Source organism: Lissotriton helveticus, chromosome 8 (genome assembly GCF_964261635.1).
Source record: "Lissotriton helveticus chromosome 8, aLisHel1.1, whole genome shotgun sequence".
NCBI lineage: Eukaryota > Metazoa > Chordata > Amphibia > Caudata > Salamandridae > Lissotriton > Lissotriton helveticus.
Window position 1 is genome coordinate 483,567,518 of NC_136069.1, and position 12,724 is coordinate 483,580,241.

Genomic DNA, 12,724 nt, shown 5'->3' on the forward strand with positions numbered 1-12,724 from the left:
AAACCTGACCTCCCGCGTTGAGAATCTTGCCGGGAGGTTTATTTTCCACACTCGCGAACAGCAACTTGATGTTGCTGATCGCAAACGAGGAAAACGTCTCGCCAGGATGTCATTTTGCTCGCTCGCCAACTTGACGTTGAGGACCGCGAGCAAGCAAAAAATTACCGCTATGCATGTTTGCACTGTGCGTAGTGCGAAGTAGCGAAAACTACGTAAGCATAGCGTAGTACTTCGCCCAGGGTTACTCTAGTTGCACCTAATCAATCTTTCGTCACAAACTTTGGAGCACCACTAGGTTACAGACACCTGAGAGTCTACTAGGTCATAACCTTAAATTGCCAGCAGCATCGAAGCGTAAGACAAAGTTAACAAAACTAGGACTGATGAAAATGGGTGATCTCTACATAAATGGTATTTTTAGGATGACCATCCAATTTGAGGGATTCTGGATAGTTTCCCTGCTTAATATTTTTAATTTAGGCTGTATTATACCATGAGGAGCTGCTGCCCGAGCCTCCCAGTGGAACCAGTACAGTTAGAGGCACTCTTGCAGAATGCGTCTGCCTTCCCGTGGAAGGCGGTATTGTGCAACTATAATGCTATAGCTAATTCAAGGTTGATTAGGGACATGGTGGCTAGGCAACATTAAGATTTAGATTGAGTAACCCTGTTACGAAATGATCAAAGGAATTTCTGCTGCTCACAAACTATAGACATGTACCTTTATAGCAAACGTATTTCCTACACTAAACATATTTACTAAGCATGGGCAGATTTTGAGAATTGGCAATCCGCGAAATTGCGTATTTACGGATTCGCAATCCGCAAAATCCGCGAACTCTCGCGATTTTTTTTTTTTTTGTGTGTTCGCAAGAATTTCTGCCAGTTCGCAAACGCGAACTTACTTTTCGGGTAGCAACGGTCGCGAACATGTTGTTTCTACATCTGGTTCATCACAGCACCCTCTGTTTCACCACTGCCACCCTCTGTTTCACCACTGCCACCCTCTGGCTCACCCATGCCACCCTCTGGCTCACCCATGCCACCCTCTAGTTCATCACTGTAGATTATGGGTGGAAAAGCACACCTGCCCTGCCTCAACTGATATAAATGAATTAGGGGCTGATTAATGTGTTACTGAATTTGAACTTCCTGGCTGGAACCTGCTTCCTTATCTGTAATTGCTTTCTCTGAGCCTGCTGTGAGGGTCAGAGCAGGGTCATAGAATAGTTGCAAGTAGGCAACTGAACTCTGAAGGGGCCCCTCAGGAAGCACTACAGGGAATGGTTACTAATGATAAGATTGAACTTTTGCACTTGCTGAGTGCTTTCAGTTATGTCTGTAATTGCTTTCTGTTGCAGTGTAATTTTTTTAACAGGACCTTTGTTGTATACTTGTAGCTATTCTCTGATCCTGCGGTGAGGGTCAGAGCAGGGTCATAGAATAGTTGCAAGTAGGCAAATGAACTCTGAAGGGGCCCCTCAGGAAGCACTACAGGGAATGGTTACTAATGATAAGATTGAACTTTTGCACCTGCTGAGTGCTTTCAGTTTTGGAAAAATCCAAATATCCAGCAGCGTCCACAAAAAGTAATCCTTCCAGGTCAAGATCCAAATCAAAGTGACCAGCACATGAAGAAAGCACTGAGAGGAGCCTGCTGGACAGGAACAGGAAGTTGGAGACTGTGGGGCACTTCCTTCCTCCCAACCCTCCCCCCCCAAAAATGGACTCCTTGCAAAAAAAAAGTGCAGGCAAATGTCAACCTGAGGAGTTATTCTGATAAAAATCATAATTTTCAAGGTTTATGCTGCCTGCTGGTGGATTTCTTGTGCGAAATTGCAAATTTTGCAATCTCGCAATTGCGAGATTGTCGATGCCCGCCGCATCTACTTTTTCGCAAGTGTTTACTCCCGCGAAAATGTATAGTATTCTAGTTGGCAAGTGCGACCAAGCAAAAAAATCCGCTTCGCACAGATTTACGAATTTTCGGTAAGTTCGCGAGAGTTCGCGCATTGCGAATTTACCGAAAATTCGCGAGCGGAACGGATTTTACGCCCATGCTTAATATTTACACAGGCTACACTGTACTACGAGACTGAAATCTTTCAGCATCAGGTGGATAAGAAATTCGAAGGTTGCCATCACCCGGTGGCTAGTTTTTAACATTGGACTTGACCTGTCCTAAAATGCCTGACAAAAGGTGACAGATATTCAACACACACACTGACATGACAGGCACACCAATGTATCCATCTCCACTAACAGCTCTACTGGCTATTGGGGTCCATACAAACAGATAAGCCTTACATCTTGTTAAGAGGATGCAGACTATTTGTTGGGGACTGGGCTTGACTGTTACAGTAAAACACTGTCTGAGGACATAATGTATTGTAATGACAACAAGACACTTAATGTCACGATTCACACGCATATTGTCCCCTAAAGATATGAGGGACTCACTCTTGGAGTACCAGCAGCGGAAAGAAGGGGACCAGACTAGAGGGAAAGTAATGGCTCAACAGGAACAGCACTCATGAGTAAACAATGGGTGCAGATACACCACATGAAAAGCTTATGCATTTGTATTGCACCAATAACAGATCAGAAGTTGGAAGCTAAGGAATGACAAAACAAGAGATGGAACTGTGTGTCAGAGTATCAACACAACATATGGTGGATAATATGTATGCACCTTTTCGAATTGTATGAATAATATGAAAAATTCGGAATGCCAATCAAATTGTGATCGCTGTTCGCTGGTGTAGCCTCTAAAAGTTAACACAATGTAACACGCGTTAAAGCCACAGATGCTATTTGATATATTAACTGCAAACTTGCCATTAAAAAGCATTCCATTTCGGAGTTGGCTGCAAAGTGGAAATGGAGTCCCAGATTGGGCTTTCTCGAATGAAAATAACTTTACTGTACTCCAGTGGGGGGAATTTACATCTGGGTTGAGTACATTTTCCACTTGATGAGTTTTTTCAGATTGTTTAGTAAATCTTTTGAGCCGGAGTGAGTGTCAAACATCCAGAGAAACAGAAACAGTATTGTCAACACAGAAAGGTGAAACACTATCCCTCTTACATCTACGCGGTATCAATCTATTTGAAAGTAATTCTTTCAGCGTATCACCACAATTCATTTACTGTACAACTGGAATTAAAGTGTATTTAGAAGGAATAACCACAGCAGGTATTTAAACAAGCATCAGCAAAGCCAATAGTTCTCACCTTTGGGATCAATTGGCTTTTCCAATGGTTATTAGTCAGAACGGCTAAAGAAACAAATCAAAAAAAGCGCTAGGACGCTGTGTCTAAAAAATATGCATGTCTTTTTTAATTCACAAAATTGTAACTGCAAATAAACAAAAAATAGGTAGAGTGAAAACATGTTTTGGTTTAAACACGAGTGGGGACAGCAATTTAGAGGGTGTGGGAGGTGGCTAGCATCACAAAGGATGAGTGTGGGGGAAACAACCATGAGGACAATGGTGGGGAAACAATACATAGGGTGCAAGCGGCAGAAACTGATATCTTAGGTGGGGGGATGCAACACACAGGGCAAGGGCGGGGAGGAGAAATGGTTGTGAGAAAGCATAATGAAGTAGGCAGGGTAGGAGCACACAGGTGAGAAAACAATGTGGAGGAGGAGAACAGAACTCTAGGGCAAGTACAACAAAGAGGAAGCGGACTGTGGGAGAGAACATGGAGTGTGGCCCGAGAAGAAAAATACACGACAGCTGAAAATGACATGCCATTTGGTGGAGTCCTTAATCTAAAAGAAAAAAGTATTAATGCTCGAAAAATCAGGCAATGGAAGGACACAAGTAATGAGTTAATGCTTCAGGGGAAGGACAAGCATAAGAAGATGAAAGCCCACACAAGCCAGCAAATTAAAAAAACTAGCACATGACAGTAAATCCAATCAATAGTAGGCAATAAGTGGGCTCTAAACCCACTGTAACTGACAATAGGTCTTTTTGCCTGAAGACAGCATGCTTTGTCTGGTAGGCGAGACCTAAAAAAAGAATGGACTGGGAGCACACTCCTAAAACATGTATACAGTCGCATGTATCCAGTCGCATAACTTGGGGCTATATATTAAAGACTGTGGATAACCACTAAAGCACTTGACAGCACTTTCCATACTGCTACACTGGGGTGCCTTCATTTAAAAAAATTACTTGAATAAAATGAAACAACGTAAAACAATTAAACTAAACAGAAATGTGCGTGATGCAAGAGGAAAAGCAATCAATCCAAAATGTTTTGATAGTGTAAGGACTTTTTAAAAATGTTGCCATGCCAGTGAAGGTGGTTCAAGGGGGTTAGTGCTACAATGTCTTGCTAGGGAACGTTATTCTTGTAAGTGGTGTTTTACATTTTACCAATATGATGCAGACTATCAACGGGGTCGGAAAAAAAGAAAAAAAAGGAGGGTGCAGTTGATTCCCCAATACATGAACTTTTACTCATAGAAAATATTTTTTAAGTGTGTGTAGTTTCTTTTGCATTTGCAATGATGGATAAAACATTAGTACTTGCCAAATGCTCAGGTTCGGCAGCAGATTCGGATTCTTCAGTTTCCTTGCCTTGTTTTGCTCCGTCTTCGATGTCGGAGTTCGATTCCTTGGATGCTGCTACTGTAGACTCTGTGGATTCAGATTCCTTAAGTGGTGTTACAGTAGTCTCTGTGGATTCTGATTCTGTGGTGTCAGTTGCTGTACACTCTGTTGAGTCTTCTTCCGTTGTGGCAGTTTCTGGACACTCTTCTGAAACGTCAGTGGGGGTTGTGCTGTGAGGCGGAAGGTAATCCTCTCTTGGAACAAAGTCTTCTGGCTTCTCCCACCTGGATTCTAGAAGTGACAATTTAGTTGCATGTTTCACTTCCAATGATACTTTATAATCTTTGCTGCACTCATTTTCCAATCTACAAGGGTATGAAAGATATACAAGTGGGTGTGAGTGGTCCCTACAATGGTGGGGAGCATGGGGGTCTTCGCACCCCTCTACGGGATGCGGCGTGCTACTACCTACGACTACGCGGGAGCAGTTTTACACAATGACTACGTGAGGTGCATGTGAGGTTTTTATGTTATTGAGTGAGTGGTGGGGTTTGAAGTGACTAAAGTGATGGTTAAAAAGTACCTGGCTCGTGGGGTGGCCTGGTACTATTAAAAGGGTGACTTTAGAGGTTCTTATGTAATGCAATGTACATCACCTCCTGTGTGCGTCAACATGTTTCGGAGTGGAAATCCTTCTTCAGGACGGGGTGCACAAATCCCCACCTTACTCACGTTTTCCTACGAAAAGTCTGTAGTTAACAGAAAAGTGATAGTCTAAGACAAGGCTAATATGTAAGGATTGTAACTCTCCTGAGGCGGAAGCCAGGAGAAACGCTTTTTGGCAATTTTAATATTTGATGTAATACTGTGTGTTTTAACATACCTGTCACTCCCCCGGGCATCCCTGCGTAGCGGACTCTAGCGCTGACGTGGGCTATAACTTTTGCTTGCCGCCATTTCCCCGGAACACTGAGGCCACGCCCACTACCCTCAGGCCACGCCCCCTGCACACTATAAAAATGAGCATCCCCCGGACGCGCAGCGGGCGCGCTGTTTGCGTGCCGAAGGCGCGCCTAAGGCAAGCCCGTCTGCGCCCGTCCGGGGCAAGGGGCACCCCACTATGCGCATTTCTTAACATACAGCGCTGAACAATTGTGTTCACTCAATAAAAATTGCCCACTAAATCCTACAATATTGTCATATGTCCAAAATCTCGGTCTTGCTTCTCTTGCGCCCACCACGCCCTCCCCCCAAATCTCTCCCCCCCACTGCTGCCCTCTTATTAAACACAAGATCAGCCGTTAAGCATCAGACCGAAATATTTGACCTCCTAGATTCCAACTCCCCCGACCTATTGTTTTTAACCGAAACCTGGTACAGATCTGACTCGCTACCTAGCGTATTGGCAGCCCTTCCTCCTCACTACTCTATGCTTCGTGCAGACCGCCCTGAGGATAGACCAGGCGGTGGCGTAGCTCTGATTGCCCGTAAGGAACTCCATTTTCAAATACTACCATCACCCAGGGTACCCGCATCCGACTGCCTCGTTGCACGCTCAACCTCTTTCAAGACTCCTATAACCTGCGTATTAATGTACCGACCACCCCAGCCGATTCCTGGCTTTCTTTCTGCCCTTCAAGACTTACTGGCCACATTAGTGGTCAATATTGCCGCTGTCCTTGTTCTGGGAGACTTTAATTTCTGGCCCACTGACCCGGATGAGGACACTATTTCCAAAGACTTTACCCAACTGCTTCTAGGTCTCAATTTCACTCAGTATGTTCATGGCCCCACCCATACTAGGGGCCATATCCTCGACCAGATCTTGTCATTAAACATCCCGACCTCTATCTCTTTGCTCGCCTTTTCCCTGGATCTGAGTCATAAAATAACACCCTCTCTCCCCAAAAACACCTGGGCAAGGAACTGGACTCAAGTCGATATTCCATCTCTGTGCAACTCCCTTGCTGTCACCCGTCCAGATCTATCGGGCTTAGCCCCACACTCCCAGGCTGCCACTCTGGACCACTGGCTCACCACAGCCTGCGACCCCGTGGCTCCCTTGAAGCGGATTACCATCAACCGCACCCACAATGCCAACAAGTGGTTTAATCCTGGCCTCAAAGCCAAGAAACTAGAGCTGCGGCAGGCTGAACGACCTTGGAGAAGGGCTTACTGCCCGTCCCGTAGACAATTCTTCATCACTAAACTTAGTGAGTACAAACAGGCCATCCTGACAGCTAAAACTGAATACTTCTCCGGCCGCATTTTAGCAGCAGAAAGCCAGCCTCGTGATATTTTTTCCACCGTCCACGAGCTGGCATCATCAGATAGAACTTTACCCAAGATTCCGCCCTCCCAGGCCCTATGTAACTCGCTCAACGAGTTTTTCATTGAAAAAATAGTTCGCATCAAAGCCAACATCCCTTCCCCCCCTCCCACCTTCACTTACCCGCAGCCACCTGATAACAACTGGTCCCTCACCACTGTTCCTATGCTGACTAGAGAATCTCTGCTCCCTTTATTGAAGCGTGTTAAGTCGGGCTCCCCAGCGGATATCTGCCCGGCACGCATTCTCTGTCAGATTTTCTCTGAATGTCCAGCCCCCGCCCTCACCCTTCTGAATAACTGCCTCACGCTTGGTTTAGTTCCTCCTCTTTTCAAAACTGCCACAATTCTTCCCATACTAAAAAAACCGGGCACCGATCCATCCTCCCCGGCAAACTATCGCCCTATATCCCTTCTCCCTTACCTGGGAAAGGTAGCAGAGTCCCACGTCACCCAGGTGCTCAGCTCTTTCATAGAGGACAGCAACTATCTTGCACCCTGTCAGGCGGGCTTTCGCCCCGCCACTCCACTGAGAAGGTGGTGATTTCGGTCATGGACCAACTCAGGGAGGGACTTGACACCAACACTCCTCAGGCCCTGGTCCTCCTAGACCTGTCCACCGCATTTGACACGGTGGACCATTCTATCCTTTTGTCCCGTGTCAAGGCGGCGGGCATAGGGGAGCAGGAACTGACCTGGATAAGTTCCTTCCTGACCGACCGCACTCAGGCAGTCCACCTTGCTGAATTCTCCGCCCCGCCCCGCAAGGTGAATTGTGGCGTCCCTCAGGGTTCTTCCCTTTCCCCTCTTTTATTCAACCTGTATATTTTCCCCCTTATTTTCGCACTGCAACAATTGGAGGTCACAGTTTACAACTATGCTGATGACCTCCAACTCTTTTTTAATTTCTCTTCTTCTTCCCCCTCATCAGGTGCCGCTAGCTTCCAGTCCGTCATGCTGTTTATACGGGATTGGATGAATGCAAACCATCTCAAACTCAACCCAGATAAAACAGAGCTGATCCTGACTGGAGGCAGTGGCAACCCCTGGTCTTCCTCCTTTTGGCCCCCTTCCCTTGGTTCCCCTCCCACCCCCTCTTCTTCAGCTAAAACCCTTGGTATCATTCTCAATCAGCATCTGACACTCCACTCTCACATTGGTTCTGTTGTCTCCTCCTGTTTTTTTCTCCTTGTGTATCATTAGGAAAGTATCCCGATTTTTTTCCCCCTCTGCACTTAAACTGATCGTAATGGCCATGATCTTATCTAAGCTCGATTATGGGAACATTATTTACAATAGTGCCCCCGCCTATGCACTTCAGCGCCTCCAGCTGGTGCAGAACCAGGCTGCCCGTCTGGTACATGGCCTATCTAAATATCATCACTCCTCACCCCTCCTTTCTGCCCTTCACTGGCTTCCCATCAAACAACGTGCCCTTTTCAAGCTCTACTGCCTCACTTTTCAAGCGCGGACAGGAACTGCCCCTGTTTTTATTAACTCTACCATCACCAACTATTGCCCCGCTAGAGCACTACGCTCTTCCTCTAAATCCTTATTAGCTATTCCCGCTTCAAGAAAAAAAGATCGGGAGGCCAGAAATTCTCAGTTCTTGCGCCCACCTTCTGGAATTCTCTCCCCACCCCAGTCAGATTCTCTCCCTCCTACATTGAGTTTCGCAGATCCCTCAAGACTTTCCTGTTCCAACAAGCTTTCACCCTATAGCTCCCTGAGTCCTCCCCAGCCCATGAATCTTCTAGCGCCAAGAAACTGCACAGTGAACGTGCGCTTTATAAATATTTTAAAATTCAAATTTAATATGTGCCTAAATTTAATTGTCACGAAGGTTTCTGCGATTAGCGAACCTCTGGAAAAAACACAAGAAAAGAAACAATAATATTTCATTTTTATAGTGATTCACTATTTCTATTATTCCTGGTTCAATGACCTGGGAAAAAAGGTGTGTGGGCAGCAGGTACTAGACAAATATTGTCATTCTAATAGTGAAGAGGCGCCCTGTAAAAAGGAACGAAGACAGGACATACAAAACACAGAACATAAAACACACGCTCGATTTGTTTAGCCTCTGTAGCTCTGGGGACCTGTTATTCTGAGGAGGATAATAACGTTGTTTTGATGCATACTTGTAACCACAATATGGTGTGCCTCATGAGCCTCCTAACGTTGGGGCACTGTCGTGCCAATCTGCACCCTGTAAGGTAAGAGATACAGCTCAGATCGCTCACCTTCAGAGTTGGCGTTTCTGTACGTTGTTTCCTGCTATAGTACTCACGATTACGAGGGAAATTCCTACGCCTTGCTGCCCCAACGCAGCTCTGTGAATGAAGGCTGGACTGGATTTCGCGCCTTTTATATCCGATCATCCGATCAATTAGGCGTTAATTACCCGGAAAACCGGAAGGAAGTGGGCTGCCCATATATGGTCTATCCGGGCCGCATGTTTGTTAAGGCTGCCGGTACTGGAGTACGCCAGGTAGCATAGTGCCAGAGTGTGAGCAGCTCGCGGGCACCGCGCATGTGCAGGCGAGTGGCCCACGTGTCCCTTGTTCTGCAAATGTGCATTGGCCGGAAGGTAGTGGCTCCCCGAATGCGCTCCTGATTGGGCACATAATTCTTATGTATGAGTTTGTCTAAAGTGCCAGTTAAACAATCGTTCCCTCTAAAGCGGAAGTTAGGTTTCTTGAAAATAACGCGCTCAGTGATTGTGCTGATAAATGTTAAATACCCCGAGGGGGGAGGCTGCACACTTTTTGAGTGCTGTATATTCAGAGGGCTATCAGTTACATGCCAAAGTCAAGAGTGCCAGTTCAACAATCGCTACATCTAAAGCAGAAGTTAGGTTTCTTGAAAATAATGCGCTCAGTGATTGTGCTGATAAATGTTAACTGCCCCGGGGGTGGTAGCGCTGCACACTTCTATGAGTGCTGTATATTCACGGGGCTGGCAGTTCCATGCCAAAGTAGCGTGGGGGGACTTGATTTGTTCAATCAACTAGGGATGTATAAATGTAACAAGTTAATGGCTGTGCTGACAAAGTTGTCTACCCAGAGCGCTAGTGGCGCTGCACATATTGCTCAGTGCTGTGTACTCAGGGGGATGGTGGTTCCATGCTAAGGTTGCGCTGGGGGGACTTTATTAATAAACTACTATGGATGTATAGAAACATTCCCATTTAAAAGGAAACAAGTTGATGGGGGAAAAAAACTGTGACGTATCTCCTGTTCTCGAAGACTCATTAAGGTGGGCTTATACCCTGGGTTACCAGTTGCTGTCAATTCAATTGCCCCCATGGAATATCATCATTAAGACCGATTATATGGGTGCCCAGCCGGAACACCCAACGCTGTTCTTTTTCAAACAGACCATTTTCTGACTGCAGTTGTTCTATTACAGTCCAGTTCAAGTCATTTACACAATGTTGTTCATTCAAAAAGTGGGTGGCCATTTTGGTAGTACTTTTTATGCACCTCACATTACTTTTGTGCTCATTTATTCTGATTTTGACTGCTCTAGTGGTCATCCCGACGTACTCGAGGCCACAGGGACAGGTGATCAAGTAAACCACGTGTTTGCTATTACAGTTCGTGAATTTTCTTTGGTCCCACGTCGTCCCATTTCTAATGGTAAGGTGCTTACTTTTCTTGGTCAAATGACAACTACTGCAATTGCCACAGGGGTGGTGCCCCTGTATGCCATGCAGTGTTGGTTGTTCAGATTGTATGTTTTGCGGGCGGGTGTGGACTAGAATGTCCTTTAGGTTCTTCCATCGTCTGTGTGCGAATAGGGGTTTTTCAAAATCTAGTTCACCACAGACCAATGTGCGCCAATGCTTGTTGATTTTCGAGACCTCGTTAGAGTGGGTACTGTATGTTGTCACACAGATGGGTCTCTTTTGGTCAGTTTCTTTGTGAACCTTATCTTCCAGAAGGGCCTCTCTATTGTTGTTGCGGGCTCGCTTCATTGCTGTGTTGATCACCCGGTCCGGTTATTGTCTCTGCTGTGTCTTCCACTCCGAAACATGTTGACGCACACAGGAGGTGATGTACATTGCATTACATAAACACCTCTAAAATCACCCTTTTTACAGTATCAGCTCGGGGACCCATTAAAAAAAATTCTGAGTCCACCCCACGAGCCAGGTACTTTTTAACCATCACTTTAGTCACTTCGAACCCCACCACTCACTCAATAACATAAAAACCTCACATGCACCTCACGTAGTCATTGTGTAAAAGTGCTCCCGCGTAGTCGTAGGTAGTAGCACGACGCATCCCATAGAGGGGTGCGAAGACCCCAATGATGAAGCATGACACCAAGGGTCCTTTTGGTGTGTGAGGGGTATTTAAAGAACACTACATGCTCCCCACCATTGTAGGGACCAATCACACCCACTTGTGGATTCTCTATGTTTATAAAATTCTACTAAGGGAGAACGTACCCACCCCGTCTCTCTCTCTCTCTCTCTCCCTTTATGTTATTTTCATTATGAAAGATATACCCCACAAAACTGCTCCAACAGCTAGTCAAAACAAAGATTTTAGAAAACATTTGGACGTATTAATTTCACGATCAATTTTTTGTCACGCATTATTTTGACAATAACTGAGTTCTGGCCTGCTATTGTACGCTCTGTCTCTCAGCCCACAATTTTTCTGATGCTTCAATCAATCAATCATCGCATTTATATAGCGCGCTACTCACCCAGAGGGTCTCAAGGCGCTGGGGGGGTCCGCTACTGCTCGAACAGCCAGGTCTTGAGTAGCTTCCTGAAGGTGAGGTGGTCCTGGGTTAGGCAGAGGTGGGTGGGGAGGGAGTTCCATGTCTTGGCGGCGAGGTAGGAGAAGGACCGTCCCCCTGTGGTGGCTCTTCGGATGCGGGGGACGGCAGCGAGGGCGTGGCTGGTCGATCGAAGCTGGCGTTTGGGAGCGTAGAAGTTGAGGCGGCTGATGAGGTATCCTGGGCCTTGGTTGTGTAGAGCTTTGTGTGCGTGGGTGAGGAGACGGAAGGTGATTCTCTTGCTGACCGGGAGCCAGTGCAGGTCTCTCAGGTGTCCGGTGATGTGGCTGCGACAGGGGATGTCCAGGATGAGTCGCGCTGAGGCGTTCTGGATCCGCTGGAGTCTCTTTTGGAGTTTGGCGGTGGTTCCGGCGTAGAGGGAGTTGCCGTAGTCCAGACGGCTGGTGACGAGGGCCTGGGTGACCGTCTTCCTGGTCTCGGTGGGGATCCACCGGAAGATTTTACGTAGCATGCGCAGTATGTTGAAGCATGACGAGGAGACGGCGTTGACTTGTCTGGTCATGGAGAGGGAGGAGTCCAGGATGAAGCCCAGGTTGCGTGCGTGGTCTGTTGGTTTGGGTGCGCTGCCTAGGGCGGGGGGGCCACCAGGAGTCGTCCCACGCGGTGGGTGAGGATCCTAGGATGAGGACTTCCGTCTTGTCTGAGTTCAGTTTCAGGCGGCTGTTCTTCATCCATTCGGCTACCTCTTTCATCCCTTCGTGGAGGTTGGCTCTGGCGGTGGCGGGGTCGTTGGTGAGGGAGAGGATCAGCTGGGTGGCGTAGGAGATGATGTTGAGGTTGTGCTGGCGTGCGATGTCTGCGAGCCGGCTCATGTAGACGTTGAAGAGGGTTGGACTGAGCGAGGAGCCTTGAGGGACGCCGCAGATGACTTCGGTGGCTTCAGATCTGAACGGAGGGAGACGGACTCTCTGTGTCCTTCCGGCGAGGAAGGAGATGATCCACTCCAGTGCCTTCTCCTGGACTCCGACGTTGCTGAGGCGCTGCACTAGGGTGCGGTGGCAGACAGTGTCGAAG

The 12,724-nt window shown here is 47.0% G+C and overlaps 1 protein-coding gene across 2 annotated transcripts in view; it reads right to left on the reverse strand.

Annotated features, from left to right (window-relative positions):
- Window positions 1-12,724, reverse strand: part of WBP4 (WW domain binding protein 4) — a 218,061-nt gene that overhangs the window by 51,689 nt on the left and 153,648 nt on the right. The window contains exon 8 of one of the 2 annotated variants that reach the window (XM_078657391.1): window positions 4,548-4,858. In XM_078657391.1, the coding sequence (XP_078513517.1) occupies window positions 4,548-4,858 (311 nt within the window). Of the gene's footprint in view, window positions 1-4,543; window positions 4,859-12,724 lie in introns of both variants that reach the window. The other variant, XM_078657392.1, reaches the window with a different exon arrangement.